The sequence below is a fragment of the Meles meles genome, chromosome 15, assembly GCF_922984935.1.
Source record: "Meles meles chromosome 15, mMelMel3.1 paternal haplotype, whole genome shotgun sequence".
Lineage (NCBI taxonomy): Eukaryota > Metazoa > Chordata > Mammalia > Carnivora > Mustelidae > Meles > Meles meles.
Window position 1 is genome coordinate 25,780,748 of NC_060080.1, and position 25,759 is coordinate 25,806,506.

The following is a 25,759-nucleotide window of genomic DNA, read 5'->3' on the forward strand; positions in this document are numbered from 1 at the left end:
TGCCTGCCTCTCTGTCTACTTGTGATCTCTGTCTGTCAAATAAATAAGTAAAATCTTTAAAAAAAAAAGAAAGTTAGATTATTGACTTGAGATCTTTCCATAATTTCCATAAAATGTGAAAATCCCAAATTTCCTTTAATTATGGATTTCTTTTTTTATTATTAATGTTTTCAGCATAACAGTATTCATTGTTTTTGCACAACACCCAGTGCTCCATGCAAAACGTGCCCTCCCTATTACCCACCACCTGTTCCCCCAACCTCCCACCCCTGACCCTTCAAAACCCTCAGGTTGTTTTTCAGAGTCCATAGTCTCTTATGGTTCTCCTCCCCTTCCAATTTTTTTTATAAACATATAATGTATTTTTATCCCCAGGTGTACAGGTCTGTGAATCACCAGGTTTACACACTTCACAGCACTCACGATAGCACATACCCTCCCCAATGTCCATAACCCCCTCCCCCTCTCCCAACCCCACCTCCCCCCAGCAACCCCCAGTTTGTTTTGTGAGATTAAGAGTCATTTATGGTTTGTCTCCCTCCCGATCCCATCTTGTTTCATTTATTCTTCTCCTATCCCCCTAACCCCCCATGTTGCTTCTCCATGTCCTCATATTAATTATGGATTTCTAATTTCATTCCGGTATGTTTGGAGAACATACTGTCTATGCTTTTAATTCTTTCAAATTTATTGATGATTTTTGTATGGCGTAACATATGCATTCTCCTGGAAAATGCTTCATGTGCACCTGAGAAGAATGTGTATTCTGCTGTTGGGTGGTATATTCTAGATATGTTAATAGGTATATAGTATTGTTCAAGTCTTCTCTTTGTTGATCTCCTCTGTAGTTGTTTCCTATCATTTTATACCCAATTGCCTGTAGTATATTTTTTTTTTCTTAAAATAGCTTGAGAGATTTCTTTTGATATGTCTAAACCCTGTTACACTCATCAGTAAGGAATTATGTAAAGGCACATGCCTATGATTGAATTTTTTTTCTATGATTGAATTCTTTAAGGTCATTAAAACAACATTCTGGAAAAATTAAGATACAGGGAAAAGTTAGAATACACCCTTACATGAAGTAGGCAGACTACAGTATATACTATTTGATTCCGATTTTAAAAAGACTGTAAAGAAACTTCAAAAATCAGGAATGATTTGCTCCTGGTAAATAAGGCAATAATGTCCTAACCTATTGCTTCCAGTCTTGTCCAGGAGTAGTAAACACAGAGTAGCAGGTAAGGTTTTAGAATTAGGTTCTGTAACACAGAATTCCAGTTCTGCCATTAAGTAAGTATGTGATGTTGGCATACAATCTTCCAAGCAGGGGCTAATAATAGGACCTATACCAAATGCCGGTTAGGAGGATTAAATAAGCTAGTCCATGTTAAACTCATAAAACAGTGTCTACCATGTAAGTGCTTAGTAAATGTTCATTATTACTATCCACCTACAATCCATTCTCCATACCACCATGTAAAGGTCATTCCTTTGTTAAAACCCTCACAGGCTTCCTGTCTCACTTAGAAAACAAAACAAAAAATCGGTCTCCTTACCCCTACATTAGAAATTCCTGTTTGATCTGATCCATTTGCCATTTAGATCTCTTCATTAGATCTCCAGACTCACTGCCTTCTTTGAGATCTTGAAACACTTCTGCTTGTTTTTGACTTAACTATTTGGATTGTTTATCCTGTCTAGAATAATTTTCACAGAAAGACTTTGTCATTCAGAAGTCAAATTTACTTTCCTTAGAGAAGCTTCTTGGACTACTATGAATTAGCAACCCAGTCACTCTCTGTAGCATAACATTTTCTACATGACACTATCAATATATTAAACATTTTTTCCTTCCTACTTGTTTTGTCTCTTTTAAGTAAATTTTTCTGTTTCTAAGTAATTAATATTACTTCCATTATAAAATTAATTTCATAGGAATTTAGATAGTTTTAGGATAGCACATGGTATTCTATATTTGGTCTCAGTTCAAATTCAGCTGCTGTGGAAAACCAGCTGTATGCCTCTGGGCAAATTTCTTATTCTTCCTGCTTCCTCAAAAAGGAATACTATTTATTTCACAAAGTATGGCAAAAAAAAATTAAATCACACAACATAGGTAAAAACGCTTCAGCACTAAATGAAATTTTCCTAACATTACAAATAAACCCTAACCAAATACAAATCAAAACCACAATGAGATACCACCTCACAAACTGAATGGCTAAAATTAACAATTCAAAACAGACAGATGTTGCCTAGGATGTGGAAAAAGGGAGACCCTCCTACACTATGGGTGGGAATGCAGGCTGGTGTAGCCACTCTGGAAAACAGTATGGAGGTTCCTCAAAAAGTTTAAAATACAGCTACCCTACTAACTAGCAATTGCACTACTGGGTATTTACCCCAAGATACAAATTAGTGATCTGAAGGGGCACCTGCACCCCAATGTTTATAGCAGCAATGTCCACAATAGCCAAACTGTGGAAAGAACCTAGACGTCCATCAACAGATGAATGGATAAAGGGGATGTGATATGTATATATACAATGGAATACTACTTAGCCACCCAAAACAAAACAAAACAAAACAAAAAAACTTGCCATTTGCAAAGAGGTGGATGGAACTAGAGGGTATTATGTGAAGCGAAAAAACAGATAATTATGATCTCATATGTGGATTTTAAGAAACAAAATGGGATCCTAGGGGAAGGGAGGTGGGGAAAACCAAGATGAAATCAGAGAGAGAGACAAAACACAAGATACTTTTATTTTTTTTTAAATTGATTTATTTGACAGAGAGAGATCACAAGTAGGCAGAGAGGCAGGCAGAGAGAGTGAGAGGGAAGCAGGCTCCCTGCCGAGCAGAGAGCCCCATGCGGGACTCGATCCCAGGACCCTGAGATCATGACCTGAGCTGAAGGCAGGGGCCTAAACCACTGAGCCACCCAGGCGCCCCAACACAAGATACTTTTAATCATAGGAAACAAACTTAGGGTTGTTGGGGGCGGGGTGAAGAGATAACTGGGTGATGGACATTAAAGAGGGCAGGTGATGTAATGAGCACTAGGTGTTGTATATAATGAATGAATGACCTCTACCTCTGAAACCAGTAATACATTATATGTGAATTAATTGCATTTAAATAAAAATACATCACACATTAAAAAAAAAAAACAACACCTAAGGGCTCCTTAACAAGGTCTCTAGCTCTCCACCTACTCCTCAAATGGGGTCACCCTAGCCTCTGCCTTCACCTCTGTAGAACGCCGGGACAGCCCGAGAGAGGGCGGGAACAAGAGACAGTGCACGCATTTCCGCCCCCGCGTCTCTCTCCGCCAATCGGCCTCTGATGCCCCACCCCTTCCGCTCTAGGGAAAACCAGCTCCCAGAGCGTCTTCCGGCGGGAGCTGTGTCTCTCCTTATCATGGTGAGTTGGCTGCGGGTATGAGGGGTTCTGTCCTAGGTGATTCCTCTTATCTTCTTTCATCCCAGTGCGGCCTTGACAGTCCTCAGCTGCGCAGAGGTGGGGTCCTGGGAGTCGTGCTTGGTTCCCCACACCCCACAGGAGAAGCGGTGACGGCGGAAGCATTCCCCCTAGAGCTGATCCCCTCAGTCTCCTTCACCCATTGGTTAGACGCTGGGGATCCCGGCCCTGCTCGGGGCCGAGCTTTCAGTTTTTAGCGAGCTTATGACTTTTCCCTTGCCGAGATTTACTTCATACGGAGCTAAAAGTCTTGGCCGGCGTCAGCGTCTACACCCACGAAGGCTCTGAAAAAACAAGTCCACAGCGACAGCGACCGTACTTAGCGATGCTTACACCGGGGACAATACCGTTGGCGTTAATAAAGAGGGTGATGGGCGGGATGTTGAGGTGAACGCCCCACACTGCGACTTGGCTTTATGGAGTGCCAGATAGCCTGACACGGCCGCGACTCTCAGAAGGCCTGTGACAGGTGTTGGTAGAGCATCTTTGTTGCGTGTTTCTTCCTACTTTTGTAGAGCCCGGTATACCTTACGGTTTCGGGGATATGATGTTCAGCCTTACATTTTTTAGAGAAATTATTCTTTTTATGCTTTTACAGATCAAATGTATAGCTCTCTGATTCATATCAAAAGATAAGTTGATTGTCATTTTAGCGTCCAAAGAGGTTCCATTTTATCAGAGAAGTTAATGGATCTCTTATCGATGGCCTACATGTGAGAACAGGATCACGTTTCAGTTCCTAAGCCATTGTCACTCTAGTAAGTTTTTTCCTTGAGTGGATACGGTCAAGAAAAATGTCCTATTTATGCTTTCTTTTTCTTTTGTAAATTTTCTGTAATCCGTTTTTTGCACACAGAAAGTGGGTAAAAGCTTATTTGGGCGGGGGGAGGGGGGGCTGACCAAATAGCCTTCCAGCTACTTTCTTCAAAGTATTCACCACTGTGTAGCCAGAATTAAATTTCTAAAATTGGGGACCATGGCACTCCCTTGCTCCCTTGTGTAACCCCCCACCACACACACACACACACACACACACACAGTCCTCAAGATAAAGTCCTATTTGACATGGTGTACAAAGCTATCTGTTGTTAAGCTGCTGCTGCTGTTTTTTGGGAGAGAGGGGGCCAAGCTTCTTTATAGCCTCTTTTTTCACATACATACATTCATATTCCAGTCAGAGTGAACAGCTTGCACATGGTGCTCTCAGGATTAGGCCTTTGCACCTAATTTGTATATGCTGTTCTGTCTGCCAAAACCAATCATTTCCTACCCCTCATCCTTATCAGTATAACCCTTAAACGCCCTTAGTCGTTTAAGCCTTTAGTCTCTCATGAGCCTTCCTGCCGCATCTCAAGATCCTGCACCTGCCTCCTCTGTGCTCCTGTGATATCTTGGTGCTATTTACCAAAAACATATGTAGCCCTTACCAGACTGTTAAAATTGTGAATTTACTTCGTCTTTCTCACTTCCTAGACTGTAAGCTCTTTGAGAGCAGGACCTCTGTATTCACTCTGGTATTCCCAGAGCCTTGTCCCTGGCTCAGAGAGGAGGTTTTCAATAAATACCTGTTTTATAAAACACCAAATAAATAAATGGCACTAAATTTTTATGCTTGAAACGTTAATAATACATAAAAATAGTAGCATTTAAAGTTTATTTTAAAAGTTTCGGGAAAGAAAGGGTTTACGAGTCCTTGTTTATTAAGGTGTTATATGCAACGCACAATGCTATCTTAGAAAATGTAAGGAAAATACAGCCCTTGTCATTAGTGAAGTTACTAAAAAATTGACTTAAAATGCATGAGGACAGGGTGAGAAAGGCTGTCCTCAGGTTAAATACAAAGCAAGCAGCATAAAGAACAGTATAGTTTGGAATAATCTAGGAAGGCTTCACATAGAAGGTCAGCCATGAAACAGTATTTTCTCCCTACTCTATTAATCTTAATCTTACTGTTCATTACTCTCATTCGGGTGAAAAAACAGAGGTCAAGTAATTTGTTAAGTATTACAGGGCTGTTAGAGCTTGGTTAGACAAGTCTGGCCTTTTCACTCTAGAGTGATATGGTCATTAGACAAGGGGTACACTAGTTTAGTTGGAGTTGATTCCCTGTCCGGAGCAAGAGATTAAACTGGAAAGAGAAACAGTTTAAGTGATTGAAAGCATTGAATTTCAGGTTGTAAAATTAGGAGTTTATCATGATAGCAGTGGAGGGCCAATATAATTTTGGAAAGTGACATGAACATTAGGATTTTTGTGGGTTTTTACTTCTTTTAACCAATATCAGAATGGCATCAGAAATGGCATTCTACCTTTTAGAAACCTTATTTTCTCAACCTGAAACTTAAAGTAGCTTAAATCATTTAAGGTGGGATGAAGTTAGAAGATATCCAGGGATAACAGTGTTTAGCAGAATTTATCCTGGGGACCAACTATCCCACACATAATTCATTAAGAATGGAGTATATTTATTAATTGACCATTCATTAGCATCTCAAATGAAAATAGCATATTGTTCCTTCTCAGCTGAATTAGCTTAGCAAAGCCTTAGGATTATACACACACACACACTGGTCTTTATTTGGATAGCAAAATTAGTAACACTTTTTTCTAATGCTTTATTTTTATATGTATTTTTTTAAAGATTTTGTTTATTTATTTGACCGCAAGAGAGGGAGCACAAGCAGGGGGAGTGGGAGAGGGAGAAGCAGGCTTCTTGCTGAGCAGGGAACCTGACGCAGGGCTCAGTCCAGGACCCTGGGATTATGACCTGAGCATGAGGCAGATGCTTAATGACTGAGCCACCCAAGCGCCCCTATTTTTGTATTTTAAAGTATGTTTTACTTAAAAAAATTTTTTTAGTATGGAAATTTGCAAAAATAGGAAAGTAGAATATAATATAGGGGCACCTGGGTGGCTCAGTGGGTTAAAGCCTCTGCCTTCTGCTCAGGTCATGATCCCAGGGCCCTGGGATCCAGCCCCGCATCAGGCTCTCTTGAGCCTGCTTCCTTTCCTCTCTTTCTGCCTGCCTCTCTGCCTACTTGTGATCTCTGTCTGTCAAATAAATAAAAATCTTTTTTAAAAGTATATTATAATAAGCCCCCATGTAGCCATCACTTGGCCTCAACAATGATCAACATTCTGATTTTAAGTGCCAGATTTCTAGTGCTCAACTTTATCTTCTGCCTTTTCTGAGTCTCATCTAATGAAACTAATGACATGTCTGAGCTTTGAAGAAATGGGATATACCTTTTTTATAGCTACTGAGATGTTCCTACTAATTAACTAGGAAAATCAGACCTGTGCTGGAGTTGGATCTGAAAGTTTTCCTTATTTTTTATCTGGTAATACCCAGTTCCACTGCTTTCTGTGAAATTTAAGTGTTTCAGTCAAATTGGCCAACAGTAGTGAGATAGAAATGTAGTGTGGTTGTTATGATGATTGTGGCCTTACTATCTAGGAAAGCATTTTGCTAAAATTAAAATCCAAATAAATATTTAAGTGCATGGCGCTTAGCAATCGAGTTATTATATATGACCCACTGATAACTGTGAAAGATTTTTTGCCCCTAGAAAATATTTCAAAAGCAAAGTATTGTTTTGAAATAACTATTAAAATTCTTTTTTTTGGTTCTTGGTGGTCGGTGGTCGCGGTTGGTGGGTATTCACTGAGCCAAGATGCTGTGGAATCTGCTGGCTCTTCGTCAGATTGCCCAGAGGACCATAAGTACTGCTTCACGCAGGCAGTTTGAAAATAAAGTTCCAGAGGAACAAAAGCTGTTTCAGGAGGATAATGGAATTCCAGTGCATCTAAAGGGTGGAGTAGCTGATGCCCTCCTGTATAGAGCTACTATGATGCTTACAGTTGGTGGAACTGCATACCATATATCAGCTAGCTATGGCTTCATTTCCCAAGAAGCAGGATTGACTTCAGTTTATCATCTCAGCAGGCAGTTGGGTCAGTTTCATTCAGCTCTCTATGGACCAGTAACTGATAAATAAATGAGTTATTTGGGGGTCAATATTTATTGACTTATACTAACTGCCACCAATAGAGCAGTCTTTACCAAAAAAAAAAAAATTCTTTTTTTTTCCCAGTTTATTTTCCCTCTCTAGGATTTTCTTTGTTTTTGTCTGTTGTTGAGTATTATATTCCCAAGATAGTAAAATTAATCAGTTTTTCCCTTTACAGCGTTTTGGTTTTACATCCTATTACGAAAAGTCTTTTCCAACTCCAAGACTATAAAATTGTACATCCATAAATTGCTTCAAGTATTCTGTAGTTTTGTATTTTAGTTTTCACATAATAAAAAATTAAGAGTAAGAAATATAGTAAGGATCCAAGGTTACCTTTTCCAAAAACCATTTGTTGGGTAACTCATATTTTCTCCTGCTGATGTTGGATACTGCCTTAATCATAAGCTAATTTCCCATATATGGTTAAATTATCTTTTATCCTAAGATTTCCTAAGCTAGAGTGGCAGGTTCCTCTTCAGTCTCCACTTACATTTCTTCTCTTGTCAGTAACCCCACTATCATGTCCTTTCTCTGCTGGTCCCATACGGTGTTCTAGCAAGGACAGCGGAGACTAGCAAGGATGTCTCTTGACTTTGAATACTAAGAGAGAACTTCAGAGATTTTACTATAATAATAGTTTCTAAACTTTTCATATATAAAACTTCTATTAATTAATTGTAGTATCTTATTTCCAGTACGGCTCTCTGGCAAATGGTTTGATTTTATGGTTCAAAATAACCTAAAATCCATTTAAAAATAGAATTGTGTAGCCAGGAGCTAAAATGCCTGGGTTTGGGGGCACCTGGGTGGCTTAGTCAGTTAAGCATCTGCCTTTGGCTGGGGTCATGATCCCAGGATTCTGGGATCAAGCCCCTTATCAGGCTCCCTGCTCAGCTGGGAGCCTGCTTCTCCCTCTTCCTCTGCTGTTACCCCTGCTTGTCCACTCTCACTCTCTCTCAAATAAATACATAAAATCCTTAAAAAAATAAAATGGCTGGGTTTGAATTTCTGCTCAGCCATTTCTTAGCACTGTGCCCTTGGACAATTAAAGATTGTTTCCAGGGTCTCCTGGGTGGCTCAGTGGGTTAAGCCTCTGCCTTCAGCTCAGGTCATGATCTCAGGGTCCTGGGATTGGGCCCTCCATCGGGCTCTCTGCTCGGCGAGGAGCCTGCTTCCCCCTCTCTCTCTGCCTGACTCTCTGCCTTCTTGTGATCTCTCTCTCTCTGTCAAATAAATAAAAATATTTAAAAAAAAAAGATTGTTTCCATCTCATAGATAATTGTGAGAAATAGATAAATATGCATAAAATATCTAGAATAATTGCTTGCCAGATATTGAGCATTCAGTAAATGTTAGTTGTTACTATTGTATCATATCACAGGATATGAAAAAGATTAGATGCTTCAATGTTGATTTGTTTATTTTTTGTTTATTTTTAAAGGGGACAATTCATCTCTTTAGAAAACCACAAAGATCTTTTTTTGGCAAGTTATTACAGGAATTTAGACTTGTAGCAGCAGACCGAAGGGTAAGTTATCTTTATTAACTCTAATCACTGTACAGACAACATTATGACATTGAAAAAGGTAATTTTTAAGGCATTATAGAAATTACTTGTGATCCCACCATTCACCTTTTGTTTGTAAGTAAATGCTCGCCCAACATGGGGCTTGAACTCACAACCACAAGGTTAAGAGTTGCATACTCCACCAGCTGAGCCAGCCAGGTGCTCCATGCCACACTGTTTTCATTTTTTGTTGTTGTTGTTGTTGAATAAGCAATTTTTTTTTTTTAAGTAATCTCTGTGCCCAACATGGGGCTCGAACTCACTACACCAGCATCAAGTTGCATGTTCTACTAACAGTGAGCCAGGCACTGCTGGCTAAGCAAAATTTTAATGGAAAGTTAAATTACATTGTAAATTTAATGTAAATTGTAATGTAAAAATCAATTACTTTGATACATCGTTATTTTGCTTGGGAGGAAGCTAGGCTTTGGTTAAGATTTTTATTCTAATTCTAATGAGTTATAAAGAAAAATTACTTTATGATTGCCTTTTGTTACTTTTTTTTACAAAGTTAATGGATGTAGTTTAAAGCCATGTTTTCTCATTTTTGGTGTAAGGGAGGAAAAACAACTTATGCTTTGAGGTCATGAGTTCAAGCCCCTTCCATGTTGGGCATAGAGCTTACATTTAAAAAAAAAAAAAAGATAATTGGTATCCTTTTTGGTCACCAATACAGATCTTCTAGTTACTGTTCTATTTTCATTGTTTTCATTATTGTCTGAATTATACTATAAGCTCCCTGAAGACAGTGACTGTGTCTGTTTTGTTTACTTTTTAATAAAAGTACAAAATAAGTACCCAATAAATACATGATGAATTTTAAATAAACCTAGCTTCAGTGGAACATAAGTGTACCTATGACATTGGTCATGTATTATGTATGATACTAGACTAGAGGCTTTTGTTCTTTGTTTCTTATCACTATATTTCCTGTTGCTGAAACCTTAGAATATAGTCAGAACTCAGTAATTCTAATATTTGAAAATAGTATCATGTCCTGGATGTTAAAGAGCCAAGAGTAGGAAATTCATCTGCTGCTTGTGTGTCTAGTCCACTTAGGATGATCTCTTGAGAACAGATAGATAGAACTTTATAATCTTGGTGGAAAGCAACTACATTACAGAAGTAAACAGGAAATTCTTGAACCATAAGCTTTATTGAAGCACAATATTACCATAGAATAGATACTAGGAACAAAACTGGTATAAGAACACCTGCATTGTGCAGATACTGTCCATCATAATTTAAATCTTACAAAGTGTGCCTAGCTCACCTCTCTTTACTACTACTCCTATTTTGGTTCATGGTAATTCCTTACATCGTGAGGAAGATCCCTACTTCTCAGTTCCTTACTTCCTTACCACAAATAATCTTGTCCTGCATCCCTTCCAACTGTCCACTCCTATGACCATACCACCGCCATTATCATTCATAATTATATCTTCCCATTGTCTGTTTCAATTATTTCACTTGTAGTCACCATCTCTTGTTATTCCAGTTCACTCCTAGTATTATCCCAATTCCAGTAATTCTTCAATCTTACTAGGATCTCCAATCCAGTGTCTATGCCGTATTTTCCCTGTTTTTCACCTCTTTTATCCTCATTTGCTTAATTATCCAATTTAGATTCTTTGGTCCATTATTACTGATTTCTTGCATATGTCTTCAACTCGTTTGTGCCCTCCCTTCCATCTGTAACTCTTCCTCTCATACTTCCATGGCAAATCCTTAACATCATTAAGTCAACATTCCTGCTGTTCTGTACCTGCACCCAAGCAACTGAATGTAGCCTGAGAGAAACACAAAACCATGGTGACTGGTCTCACTTTAAATTCATGCTCAAGTGCACCATTAGTGCTGCCCATAGTATATCATTCAGTTTCCCATTTTTGTAGATAGCTATTTTATGCCAGTCTTTCACTTCTGTCCTCAAACTTCCAATATCTTATTCATCCTCACTCTGACCTGTTGATCTTTCTTCCTGTTTCACTAAAGGAGAAGAAGTAATCAGAAAACACTTCCACATCCTGTCCTCTCCCAACATTCTGCCTTTGCTCCTGTTTCTGTGAATGGGCTCTCTGCGCTTCCACTTGTTGCCTACTCAAAGACAAGCTTCCTACAGTTGTTCCTTCCTGCATCGTGAGCACATGCCACATCTTCCACTTTCAACTACCGCCTCATTTCTCTGCTTCCTTTTATAGCAAAACTACTTAAACTAATTGTCTTTACTACCTGTTCACTTTCTCTTCTCCTGATCTCCACTAAACATATACCAGTCTGGTTGTAGCCGCCCACCAATCCACTGGAACAGCTTTAACAAAGTAACTGGTAAACACTGTGTTGCCAAAATCAATGGTCATCCTCATTTCCCATTTAACTTAACCTTCAATAGCATTTAACAAAAATTTGTTACTTCTTCCTTAAAGCACTTTTTCATTTCGACTCTGAAATATCACTTTTGGTTTTCCTCCTACTTAATTGGCCTTTGTTCATCACTTCCCTCTCATCTTCCTGATCTAAGTTTTAGAGAACACCTGCATTGTGCAGATACTCTCCATCACTTAGAGCTAAGTGCTAAGCTCCAGCTCTTAGAGCTCCAGCTTCTGTTGTTTCTGTTCATTACACCTAAGTGACGTTTTGTCTGCCACATGCTCATGACGTCATATTTACATCTCAGTCCATAACTTTTCCCCTCCTTCTAGATTCCTATGTGTATCATGGCCGTCTCAACACATCCACTTGAATATCTAATAGGCATCTCAAATTTAATATGGTCAAACTTGAACTTTGATTTTTCTGTTCCTTCCTCACTAAATGGCCACTCTGTTCTTTCAGTACACAGGCCAGAAACCTTGGAGTCATTCACCCTCTCTATCTCTCATTCATCATCCATTCTGTAAGTAAATCTTGCTGGTCTGTCTTCAGTGTAACACACAGAATATGACTTTTTTAACACTTTCTTACCAACTTCAAAATCACCATTTCTCACATGGATTTCTGCAATCACATTCTAAATGGTTTTTCTACTTCTGTCATTGCCCCTATTCAGTGTGTCCTACAAAGAGAAGCCAGAATGATCTTTTAGAAATAAAAGCTACGCTACTTTCCATCTCATTTGGAATAAATCCCATTTCTTTTATCTGAAGCGCAAGAAGTCCTTGATGGAGCCCTAGACTTCTCTCGCCTCTCGTCTATCCATCCTCAGCCAGGTCCTCTTCTATCTCAAGGCATTCACACTGTAGTTCCCATTTTCTTTTCCAGATATCTGCATGCTTAGCACCTTTGCCTGTGTAAGATTTCTGGTTGCATGTTACCTTACCAAGGGGGTCTTTTTGACCACCTTGTGTGGCAGAACACCCTTCCCATGTCTCCCATTATAGTGTTCTTACCATACTTTATTTTTTCTTTGTAGCACTTACACCATCTGACCTTGCATATTTGCTAATTGTCTGTCACCCCTGTATCTCCTGTGCCTGGAAAAGCATCTTTTGCAAAATAGGTACTCAAGTGTTTGTTGATAAATAGCATGATTCCTGAGTAGAGCTGCAGAGAATGTCATTTTCAAATTATATGCCTTATCCTCCTTTTCTGACTGTTCTTGAATCCCTGTCCTGACTAGAGCCCATGTCCAGTCACTTCATTAATGTCCTCACTATTAGAGTCCCTTGTTCCATTAACCTATCATATCAGCTCTGTCTCTGACATTGCTATCTCACCTGCTTCTCTGGTTTTGCTCCTGGGGGTAGAGGAAGGTGCAGAATGCTGTCTACCCTAAATTCACGGCAGCCATTGCTGTTCTCCTCTGATGACTCAGAAGTATGCTCACTAGAACTGCTGTTCTGCACATTCTCCTCTGGATTTAAGTTTCCAGTCCTATTTATTCTACCACATCCCTTAATTTTAGAAAGTGGCCTTGTTTCTTCTTTTCTAGAGATGGAGAGGCTGGTGGCTCTGTGCTGCTTCGCTGTCACTTCTTTCTAGTCACAGTTTCTCTGTCCTTTCAGTCAACCTTTTAACCCTTCTCACCTTTCTCAGAGAAGGTGTTCTTCATCCTAAACCTACACTCTGCATCTGTGTTCTAAAGCCATCCTATCCCACACTTGACCTTTGGAATTATATCTGTTTAATTTTAACACCTCCAGATAACTCCCTTTTCACTAATTTCCTTCACTTCTACTTTCACACAATTATAGGTCTCCCTTTGTAGGGAGTACAGTGGAATAAAAGTTTTAAAACACTTCACTTGATCTTTTGTTCTTAGAATGCCCTTTCTGCTTCCTCTGACAAAATCCTCGCTATTTGCATGGTGTATCTCAGGTCTACAAACTTCTAACCCACGGTAGTCTTTCCCTCTTTTGCAGTCCTATTTCATATGACTTGTTTGCTAAATAAGTAAGTGTAGCCCTTTTTGGAGAGAGGGGAAGAATAACTTATTTTGATATAATTTCAAGCTTATGGAAAAGTCACAAGATTAGTGTAAGGAACTCCTTTAAGCCCTTTACTCAGATTCACCAGTTGCTTTATATTTTGTCCCATCTGCTATTGTTGTCTCTATGTATAGAGACAAAATGATATTTAACTTTATGCCTATTTTTCTCAACTGTTTGAGAGTTTATATGGCAGAATTTTCTTCTCTTGAATTCTTCCTCTAGAACTACCTTTTTTTTAATTAATAAAATAATAACTTGGTTGATGGTAATTTTTGTAGATACAGGAAATATGACCTTTTGAAGGAAGTTGTGCTTATTCTTTTGTTGAGTGGGAATTGCAGCAACTTGAACAGACCCAGTGAAGTTTATCAGCACTATGCAAATAAGAATGATTTTGTTTTTCACAGTCCTGGAAGATATTGCTCTTTGGTGCAATAAACTTAACATGTACTGGCTTCCTGCTTATGTGGTGCAGTTCCACTAACAGTATAGGTATGTCACTGTTCTTATTTTGTTGCAGTTAATCATTAGTTTCATATTTATTGTTCTGATTTTATTTTTTTTTTAAGATTTGTATTTATTTATTTATTTGACAGATAGAGATCACAAGTGGGCAGAGAAGCAGGCAGAGAGAGACGGGGAAGCAGGCTCCCCGCTGAGCAGAGAGTCCAATGCGGGGCTCGATTCCAGGACCCTGGGATCATGACCTGAGCTGAAGGCAGAGGCTTTAACCCACTGAGCTACCCAGGCACCCCTATTCTAATTTTTTTTTTTAAGATATTTATTTATTTATTTGACAGAGAGAAATCACAAGTAGGCAGAGAGGCAGGCAGAGAGCCTGATATGGGACTCGATCCCAGGACCCTGAGATCATGACCTGAGCCTAAGGCAGAGGCTTAACCCACTGAGCCTCCCACACGCTCCATTTAAAATAGTATGTAGAGCTTTGCGCAGTGGCAGTATCATAGCCAATGAGGTTTATCCAAGGCATGATTATTGCTAATTAAATAGTATGTAGAAAAAAAAACAGTATGTAGATGACAAGAAGGAAAAAAAAAACCCAAAATGATCATAGCACTTTGGGTATGTGTGCTTCCTTTGTCCTGATGGCAAAATCAGGTTCTAGAGTAAGCTTTCATACTTGCCATACTTTTTTTTTTTTTAATTACTAGGCTCTAATGCTGGGCTTGAACTCACAACCTTGAGATCAAGAGTCCCCTACTCTATCAATCATGCTAGTCAGACGTCTCTGTATTTACTACGTTTGGCTACGAATATTAATCTAGGTAATAGCCAACATATAAGGCTAATTAGTGACTCAGGTTTTTTTGGTAATGGATACTGCTGGTATGAACCATCGTGGATTCAGCAACATTTTAATCAGTTGTTCTGTTGTTTTGCAGCTTTAACTGCCTATACGTACTTGACCATTTTTGATCTTTTTAGGTAAGTTTTAAAAAGTCTCTTTACTATTTCGAAACTAAGGAATTTGTTGCACTGAATTTTGTTTCCTCTGCCTAAAGAAAAGTAATCTGTGAAATAAGTAAAATGATCAACATAGAACATATATACAAACAATACTATTAGAAGATATACTGGAAGAAAATACCCCATTTATAGAGGAACAGAAAAAGTAATACCTAGGCATTAGATCATATGCCTTGGGTGCCTACCTATAGGTAGGCTGTGGCCGGGGAGCAGGGTCAAGTAAGAACATACCATGTAGGTGGGCATTAATAACTAAGAAGTGAGCTATTGTGAATAGGGAGACACCCTTTTGTCTCCCTGCTTTGTGGGACCTTTCATATCACTATGTTAGGGTTGCAAGATACTCGATGTCTTCAGGATCCATGCCATAGGAGGATAAGTACGTCTTTTCATCACTTCTGTAACTAAATCTACTTGACTCATCTAAAGCATACAGTTACCACCTGGATTTCACACTAAGTTGTTTTAGAGTGAATCTTCACTGTACTTAGAAAATGAACATAATTTTTTCCTATCCAGAATATTGTTGTCATTAATATTTAGTTTAACTTTTAACAAAGAGTAGAGTTTATCAGAGGTAAAGTTTATTGTCTGTGGCCAAAATAAAATATATTACCTTTATTATTACCGTGCCACTTTTGCTTTCTCAGTTATGGAAACCATTTAGGGTGGAGAACTTACTGAGTAGAGAAAGTATGGGTTTAGGTTCAATTTACTGACTTGATGGATCATGACTTTTTTCAGTTTCTCTGTATGTTAAAACTCATATATTAGGATGCTTGTGGTGATTAGATTACAGTTTATTAGAATAATTTATTAATTTAGTGTGCAAACTCTGATAAATTTCAGCAAACTTAGGAATTCCAACATCTCAATTTCTTTTTGTGTGTTCTCCTCTTGCTGTAGTTCTAAAGCTAAATTTATTTTCTTTTTTACTTAGTTTAATGACATGTTTGATAAGTTACTGGGTAATGATGAGGAAACCTAGCGCTGTCTATTCATTTGGGTAAGTTCAAGTCATTTTATTTTTTGCTAACTTACTGCTATTAAAGTGATAGTTATTGGGCGCCTGGGTGGCTCAGTGGGTTAAGCCGCTGCCTTCGGCTCAGGTCATGATCTCAGGGTCCTGGGATCGAGTCCTGCATCGGGCTCTCTGCTCAGCAGGGAGCCTGCTTCCCTCTCTCTCTCTCTCTCTCTCTGCCTGCCTCTCTGCCAACTTGGGATCTCTCTCTGCCAAATAAATAAATAAAATCTTTAAAAATAAATAAATAAATAAAATAAAGTGATAGTTATTATCAGGCAGTAAAGAGCTAGCTAGAGTGTTTTTAGAGAAAAAATGCTGTCTACGTAGTGGGATGGGGGTTAAATAGTGAAAGTAGATTTGAAAAGATATCTTTCACAGGATTCTTGTTAAGGAATGTGAATATGTAAATTTAAATGATATTAAAATGTTCACATTAAGTTTTTTTCTGTTTTATAAAACAAATATTAACATAAAATGTTCACATTAAGTTCTTTAATATTTTGGTAATCCCTTAAGTTTTAGAGAAGGTACAAAGGATTTTCTTCTAGGTGTGTCCTGTAAATGTTAGAGTAAATGCGATATATTTTAACATTAATGTAGTGTTAGAGATGTATTTTTATCTTAAGACTGGATTTGTGATAGCAATAGACTAACAATTTGAGGTTCTGTTTCTGTAGTTTTAGAAAATACTAAAAGTTGGAAGTTGAAAAATAATCTTTTGTGTTAGAGGTTTTTATTAATGTATTAGAAAAAGTGAGATCCTTTTGGATTCCAGGAAAAAACTTGACAGACGAATTTCTTTTTAAGTTTGTGGAGGGTTTTACTGTGATAAAAATATATGTAACATAAAAGTTAACATTTTAACCATTTTCAAGTGTGCAATTCAGTGGCATTAAGTACCTTCACATTGTTCTGTGAGCACCGCCACTATTTCCAGAAATATTTCCCCTTCCGAAACAGAAACTCTGTACCCATTAAACAATAACTCCCTATTCCCTTATCTCTCAGACCTTGGCAAGCGCCATTCTACTTTCTGTGTTTATGAATTTGCCTGTTCTGGTTATTCATATAAATGGAATCACACAATATTTGTCTTTTGAGTATGGCCTATTTTACTTAATGTTTACAAATTTCATCTGTGTTTATAGCGTATGTCAGAATTTCATTACTTTCTAAAGCAGAATTATTTTCTAATGTATATATATATGATGTTTTGTTTATTCTTCTTTTGATGGGCATTTGGTTTGTTTCACCTTTGGGCTATTGTGAGTAATGCTTTTAAAACATTGGTGTACAAGGATCTCTTTGAATCCCTGCTTTCAACTCTTTTGGGTGTATACTGACCCAGGATCATACTCTGTGATTCCATCTTTAACTTTTTGAGGAACCACTATACCCAGTGTCAGCACCATTTTCCATTCCTGCCAGCATGCTTACCAACACTTGTCATTTTTTTTTTTTTTAAATTTTTAAAACTCCCCATATAGTTAACATACAGTGTTATATTAGTTTCAGGTGTACAATGTAGTGATTCATAATTCTATACATTACTAAGTCATCATAATAAGTGTACTCTTAATCCCCTTCACCTATTTCAGCCATCCCCGCACCTAACCTCCCCTCTGATAACTACCTATTCTCCGTAGTTAAGAGTCTGGTTTTTGGTTTGTCTCTCTTTTTTAATTTTTTTTTTGTTTCTTAAATTCCACATATGAGTTAGATTATGTGGTACTTGTCTTTCCCTCACTTACTTCATTTAGCATCATACCCTCTAGATCCATCTATGTTGTTGCAGATGGCAAGATTTCATTCTTTCTATGGTTGAATAATATTCCATATATATATAGTTTTTATCCATTCATCTGTTGATGGACATTTGGGCTACTTCCATATTTTGACTATTGTAAACAATGCTGCATTAATCATAGGGGTGCACATACCTTTTCAAATTAGTATTTCTGTGTTCTTTGTGTAAATACCCAGTAGTGGGATTACCAGATCATACGGCCATTCTATTTTTAATTTTTGAAGGAACCTCCATACTGTTTTCCACAGTGGCTGTACCACTTTGCATTCCCACCAACAGTGCACGAGGGTTCCTTTTTCTCTACAACCTCACCAATACCGGTTGTTTCTTATATTTTTTATTTTACCCATTCTGACAGGTGTTAGGTAATATCTCGTTGTGGTTTCGATTTGCATTGCCTTGATGATAAATGATGTGGAGCATCTTTTCATGTGTCTATTGCCATCTGTATGTCTTCTTTGGAGAAATGTCTGTTCGTGTCTTCTGTTCATTTTTAATTTGATTTTTTTTTGGGGGGGGGTAATGAGTTGTATAAGTTCTTTATATATTTTGGATACTAACCCCTTATCAGATATATCATTTGCAAGTATCTTCTCCCATTGAAAGAAGAATTTAACTTTGGCAAATAAACTTTTGAACCAAAATTAGTCTTTTGAACAAAATCAGGTTTTATTTACTTAAACAAGAGGGCAAAGTAAATCTGAAATTTTAATGCAAAGAGAAGATATTCAAAAGTGTCACTGAGATTTGATAGACTTGGACTGTTACTATGATAATTGGTTACAAGGTACATATAGATACCTGTATATAGAAGTCTGTGAATCTAAGTTAAAGCTTTTGCTTGTAAGTGACAAAAATCCAACTCCAGCTAGTATGGGGGGAAAATGGGAACTCTTATAATTTATGTAATCAAAATGTGGGAAGACTGAAGTGACTGGCATAGGGACTAGTACACTCAGGACATTGTCTTTCTCTTCCCTCTCAGGCTGCTTTTCTCTGCATGTCAGGTTTGGTTTCTCAGACCACTTTTCCCTACCATCCTGGAATAACTCCTAGCAAGACCTTAACTGGAACCTTATTGCCTTCATCGTAGAGAAGGAAAGCATTTTCCTCAACTCTAGTTAGGAAAATCATGAGAAAGAGGGGCGCCTGGGTGGCTCAGTCAATTTAACATCTGCCTTCGGCTTAGGTCGTGATCCCAAGGTTCTGGGATCAAGTCCCACATCGAGCAGGGAGTCTGCTTCTCCCTCTGCCACTTCCCCTGCTTGTGTCCTTGCTCTCTCTCCCAAATAAATACATCAATTTAGTTAAATAAAGAGAAAGTCATGAGAAAGAACTATTGGTTGGTCCAGCTTGGAACAGATATTAGTCTTTATTTTTTTTTTTAAAGATTTTATTTATTTATTTGACAGACAGAGATCACAAGTAGGCAGAGAAGCAGGCAGAGAGAGAGGAGGAAGCAGGCTCCCTGCTGAGCAGAGAGCCCGATGCGGGGCTCGATCCCAGAACCCTGGGATCATGACCTGAGCCGAAGGCAGAGGCTTTAACCCACTGAGCCACCCAGGCGCCCCAGATATTAGTCTTTAGATCAGATACTATGGCCAGGAGACAAGATTAAGCAAGGACATGATGCTCCCATTTTGGCCTACTTAGAGTGAACAAGAAAGGAGGGAGCAATTAAACAATAAAATTAACGTCTGACTATAATTTCAATAGTCACATAGCTTGAAATATCATTTATATTTAGTAATTTCAAACTCAAGTTTTTTAGCCCTGAGATTGTCTTGTTTCAGACTGCCGCCTTACAGCGTCACATGGGTATATCTAATTGGTGTCTTAAATATTGGCTAGAATTCTTGTTTTCTTCCCCTGAAACCTATTCCTCTCCAGTTTTCCCCATCTCAGTAAATACACCACCACTGAGTTGTTCAAGCAAAATTTTTTGTTATTTTCTCATTCCCCACATCTATCCATCAGCAGGTTACATCAGGGTAACCTACAAACACATCCAGAATCTGCCCCTCCCCCCATTTCTATCTCAACTACTAACTTCCTAATCAAGCTACCTTCATTTCTTGCCTTAGTCCACCCTCCTAACTGCCTCTGCTCTTACCCCTTTGGCAGTCAGAATGTTCTTTTTTAAATCTGAGTCATACTTTAAGTCTCCTCCTTGAAACCACCCAGTTGTTTGCTGTCACACTTAGAATAAAATCCCGAGTCCTTTCTCTAATTTACAGAATTCTTATATAAACTGTTCTGTGCCGACTTCTCTCCAAGTTACCATTTTCATGCCCTCCATACCACACTTTTTTCCTGTAGTTTGTATACAACTAATTTATTCCTGGGTTAGGTTCTTTGTACAAGCTGTTGTCTTTCTTTAAAATGTTCTTCACATCATCTTTACAAGATGAGCTCCATCTTGTTATTCCAATCCTAATAAAACTAAGTGCCAGTGTCATTAAGTGACTGGGCCCGATCTAAAATAGATTCTAAAATGAATCCTTAGTTAGCCTCTTTTCACATCAGACTACTATAATTCTCTATATACAATTTACTAGAACTTATAAACTGTTATTCTTTCTCCCCCTTTAAAATACAAATTTCATGGTAGCAGGGCTATATCTCGTTCTGTCTTACATCCTTCTACAGTTTGTGAATTTTATTTTATTTTGTTTTTTAAAGGTTTTGTTTATTTATTTGATGGAGAGGGAGAGATCACAAGTAGGCAGAGAAGCAGGCAGAGGGGGAGGGGGAAACAGGTTCTCTGCTGAGCAGAGAGCCTGACATGGGGCTCCATCCCAGGATCCTGGGATGAAGGCAGAGGCTTAACCCACTGAGCCACTCAGGTGCCCAGTGTTTGGTGAATTTTAATAAATGAATATACCTGTATAACTACTGTCTAGATCATGATATAAAACACCACAAGTCCCCCCAAAAAGTCTCCCTTTGTTTTGAGTCTTAGTCCAAACCCAACAAAAGTAATCAGTGTTCTGACCACTATTCCTTGCAGATTATTTTTGTCTGTTTTTGAAGGCACATAAATGGGATTACAGTGTATACTCTCCTATAGCAGTAGTTCACTCTGGTCTGTTGCTCTCATATTCCATTTTATGAATATACCATAATTTCTTTTTATGTTCAGCTGATGAAGGTCAATTATATGATCTTCAGCTTTTAGTTGTTATAAATAAAACTACTTATGAATATTCTTATACATTTCTTTTGGTGTACATGTTTATCCCTTTATGTTGGGTACATATCTTTGAGTGAAGTTACTCAGTCATAGGATTTGCAGAAGTTCATTGTTCATTGTTAGAAGATAAGAAAATTCCAGTTCTCCAGAGTCTTACCAGTTTACTCTCCTACTGTCAATGTGTGCGAGTTCTGGTTGTTTCATGCTTGTACCAACAATTGATAATTGCCTTTTTTTTTTTTTAAGCCATTCTGGGGTATGTAGGTGTGTCTTGTGGTTTAAAATTATTTTCCTGATAACTAGTTGAACACTTTCTCATATTTTTTATTGATTTTTTTTTCATATGCTTCTTAAATCATTCAAATTACCTACTTTATGAAATGCTCATTAAAGTGTTTTACCCATTTTTAAATTGGATTACCTTTTTTCTTTTGTTATTGATCTGTAAGAGTTCTTTATATATAAATATCTTTCCCATAAATGAAAAGTTTTTAATTTCAATGGTAAATTCAGTTTATCAGTCTTTTATGGTTAGTCCTTTTTGTGTACTTATCAAGAAATCTTGGCCACTCATAGGTCATAAAGATATTCTGGTATTAGCCAGAGGTCTTGTTGTTTGACTTTTTACATTTAAGACGTGTAGTCAAACTGGAATTCATTTTTGTCTATGTGTTGAGGTAGAGGTTCAAGGCACATTTGTTTCTATCTAGTTTTTCAACTGATAAAACATATATTGGAAAACATTAATCCTTTTTCTACTGCTTTTTCTGTCTCTACCCTTTTCATAAATTAGGTGATTATGAACGTGTAATTCTGTGTCTGGATTTTCTGTTCTGTTTAATCTTGTACATTTGTCTGTTCTTGCATTAGTACTATGCTGTGTTAACTATGATAGTTTTGAAATAAATCTTGACATTTGGCAGTGTAAGTCTTCCACCTTTGTTCTTCAGATTATCTTTGCTTTCCTTCACTTTTTGCATTTCCATATGCACTTTAATATCAGTTTATCAATTTCCACAAATAAGTTTGTTTCATGTACATACTGTTTTTATACTGTTTTTATACTTTTATAACTCATTCTTTTCACTTACATCTTTCCATGTCAATAAGTACATTTCTGTTATATATATTTTTAAAGATTTATTTATTCATTTGAAAGAGAAAGAGCATGCACTCAAGTAGGGGAAGGCGCAGAGGGAGAGAATCTCCAAGCTGACTCTGCACTGAGCATAGAGCCCAATGCGGAGCTCAGTCTCACAACCCAGGAGATCATGACCTCAGCCAAAACCAAAAGTTGGAGGCTTAACTGACTGTGCCACTCAGGCATCCCAATTTCTGTTGTATTTTTAATTATATATATGTATGTTCTTTTGTTGATTTCAACATTTTTTCCTTTACAAACAGCAGTGTGATGCACATCCTTAATTATTTTATTATCTTTTCTGAAGATATGTAATTCCTTGAGAAAGTTCAAACATTTATACATACCACAAATATTGAATGCCATTAAATTATGTGTTGTGGAAAAAGCTAAGATGAATAGGACTACAGCCCCTGGCCTGCAGCTGACAGTTTAGGGATTATAAGACATATATGTAATTAACTGCAATTATGTGTAGCAGTGATAGACAGTATAATAGGTGGTTAAAATCATGAACTCTGGAGCTAGAGTACCTAAGTTTGGAAACCTGACTCCTCTGCTTGCTAGCTATATGACTCTAAACAGTAACTTTTCTTTTTTGTGTGTCAAGTTCCTTATCTCTTCTTTTTTAAAAAAGTGGATAAAGTAACCTTCCTAAGGTGCTGGAGAGTTTAGAAGAAATAATATGGGGGTATCTGACTTAGGCTCAGGTCATGATTTCAGGGTCCTGGGATTGAACCCTGCCTCAGGCTCGACACCTTCTCCCTTTCCCCCTCCCTCTGATCATGTGCTCTCTCTCTCTCTCTCTCAAATAAATAAAATCTTTAAAAAAAAAAGAGAGAGAAAGGTAGTCTTAAGCATTTATGTCTAACACAAGATGGGCCAATTCAGTGTTAGCTGTTAATTATGATAATAATTATTTCTAGAAAAATAAGAGCCATAATTGGGTCCTGGAATAGATGTTGTACAGATAGGCACTCTTTTTCTTAATCTGTGATGTTCTTTTTATCTTCATTCTAGAAAATCTGTAGTCTGTCCGAACAGTGTTTGGCTTATGGTAGGCACATTTGAAAATTGAGTAGTGAATAAATGAATGAAAATGTGTTCTGGCGATACTGGTTTATGACTTCTGCTGATCTAATTAATTTTCCAATTTCAGATTTGAAAGATTGGAAGTCTTAGCTGTATTTGCCTCCACAGTCTTGGCACAGTTGGGAGCTCTCTTTATATTAAAAGAAAGGTACATTTGTATACAATGTTACTGTCATCGTAAATTCTACCTATGCCACCTTTGAGAACATGAATTCATGAGACACTGGATTGATTTGAAGATGAAATTAAGATGAACAGTACTGGAGTTTTGATAGTATGGCTTCCCAGTGTTTCAGACTTTTATTCCTTCTTTTCACTCTTCTTTTATTACTTAATTTTGATGCTACTAAATCCTGGGCAGGTGTGAAAGAAAGGGCTTCAGTCAGACGTGTTCTAATGCTGAGTTACAAACCCACTGAAACAGGTTTTGTGGGGTGCCTGGACGGCTCAGTCGTTAAGCATCTGCCGTTGGCTCAGGTCATGATCCCACAGTCCTGGGATCGAGCCCCATATTGGGCTCCCTGGTCGGCAGGAAGCCTGCTTCTTCCTCTCCCACTCCCCCTGCTTGTGTTCCCTCTCTTGCTGTCTCTGTCAAATAAATAAATAAAATCTTAAGAAAAAAAAAGATTTTTAGAGAAAATTGATATTACATATTAAGAATAATTTGTAAGTGTCTTTGCCTGATCTCTGCTAATAATCAACTGTTGGATATCATATTAAAAGATTTTGTCCAGGACACCTGGCTTACTCAGTTGGAAGAGCGTGCAACTCTTGATCTTAGGGTCTTGAGTTTGAGCCCTATGTTGGATGTAGAAAGTAATTAATTAATTAAAAAAAGATTTTGTTCATTTATTGGATTAATTCTATATTTAATAAGGGTTTTTAATTTCATAATTTGTAGAACTAACCTAATACATTATTTCTTTCTTTTAGTGCAGAGCGCTTTTTGGAGCAGCCTGAGATACACACGTGAGATTTTGCTTTTGACATGATATATAACTATTATGTTTGATTCCCAGTTATTAAGTGGCATATTAGGAATAATGGTTACTTTGGCCAATGTCAGAGTTCAGAGTGTGGCAATATACATTTCACAAAAATACTTCACAAAAATACTTCACAAAAAAAATCCCAAATCCCAAGACAACTTCTCACCCTTAACTATTCCCAAGCTCTCTCATTTTATATTACACAAGAAAACCTTTGTACTCTGGCTTTAAGGCCATCATTATTTCCAGGCCTAGGTGAACACACTAAACTAGCCCCATTGAGCTCCTATAATTTAAAATTTGATACCCAAAAATCTTTTAGTAGCATCTTTAGAAAAGATAGAATTGTTATTATCTACTACACATAATTGCCAAATATATGGACTTACCTATTTGATCAGTTTAATTCAGGATATCCTGACCTGAACACCATTGCGTTTATATGGATATATAGCAGCAGATACCTGTGAGAAGATACTGTTAATGCTAAGGGTCAGTTTTGGTTCTATGTAAGATGGAGCAATAGTACATGGATTATGGAGCTCGAAAGCAAGTTCAGAATGTGGCTCTGCAAATCCCAAACCACTGAAGCAGACCACTCTGCCTTCCCATCTCTTTGTCTGCATGCTAAAGTTGCATATTGGTATTAACAAGATAAAAGTAATGGTGAATGTTATTATTCTTTCTAGGGGAAGATTATTAGTTGGTACTTTTGTGGCTCTTTCCTTCAACTTGTTCACAATGCTTTCTATTCGGAATAAACCTTTTGCTTATGTCTCTGAAGGTATGATTTTTATTTACCATTAAAGAAAAAATCCAATTAACCTCTTATAAAAACAAGTCTGTGCTTATTTCATTAACTCATAAATCAATGAGAAAGTTTATCGTGAAGAGAAGAGAGAACTACCCTAGAGGTTCTCAGGTCTTCTCTAAGTAGAGAATTATAAAACAAAATCTAATTATTTCAAACTTTAAAATAATGTATTACTTAAAAACAGGCAGAACTGACTTATATATTAAATTTATATGATGAAAAATTATATTTGCCAAAAAACACGAATGGGATTTTAGATGTATAACCTACCTACAAAAAGTCTATTGCAAGCATTTTGGAAGCATCAGTATACTTGAAGTAGTTGATGTACTCTTTGCCAATAATTGTATTCTGTTAAATTCCCAGGAACTTCTCTTTGTCAGTGGTGGATGGGCATATATTGTAAAGTTGCATATATATTTTGAAATACTCATTTATTTTCAAGTCTTTAAAAATTCAGACTGATACTTCAGGGGTCAAAATTATTATCATTTTTCAGTCATTTCCATGTTCTGGAATTCCATTGACCCACAAAGTGTTAATCACTAATTGTTGGAGAAGTGAGGTAAAAACAGAAGTGGGCTATGTGCACAGACCCACACTTTGAAGCAAAGATAGGAGAGGGTCTTTTTAGGTCTCACTGACTTGAACACTAGGACAGCCAAGAGAAGAAAGCTTTCTGAGTTGCCCATTCAAATTTAAACAACTTTATGAA

At 37.5% G+C, this 25,759-nt stretch overlaps 1 protein-coding gene and 2 pseudogenes across 3 annotated transcripts in view; all 3 read left to right on the top strand.

Annotated features, from left to right (window-relative positions):
- The first annotated feature begins 3,355 nt into the window (after window positions 1-3,355).
- Window positions 3,356-25,759, top strand: part of SLC30A6 (solute carrier family 30 member 6) — a 37,749-nt gene continuing 15,345 nt past the window's right edge. Inside the window, exons 1-8 of one of the 3 annotated variants that reach the window (XM_045979680.1) lie at window positions 3,356-3,429; window positions 8,941-9,027; window positions 13,904-13,988; window positions 14,900-14,942; window positions 15,925-15,990; window positions 23,309-23,389; window positions 24,175-24,210; window positions 24,920-25,014. In XM_045979680.1, the coding sequence (XP_045835636.1) occupies window positions 3,427-3,429; window positions 8,941-9,027; window positions 13,904-13,988; window positions 14,900-14,942; window positions 15,925-15,990; window positions 23,309-23,389; window positions 24,175-24,210; window positions 24,920-25,014 (496 nt within the window). In that variant the 5' untranslated portion in view covers window positions 3,356-3,426. Of the gene's footprint in view, window positions 3,430-3,464; window positions 4,245-8,940; window positions 9,028-13,903; window positions 13,989-14,899; window positions 14,943-15,924; window positions 15,991-23,308; window positions 23,390-24,174; window positions 24,211-24,919; window positions 25,015-25,759 lie in introns of those variants that run through there. The other 2 variants (XM_045979682.1, XM_045979681.1) reach the window with 2 other exon arrangements.
- LOC123926006 lies at window positions 7,131-7,506 on the top strand (annotated as a pseudogene).
- On the top strand, window positions 14,439-14,524 carry LOC123926235 (annotated as a pseudogene).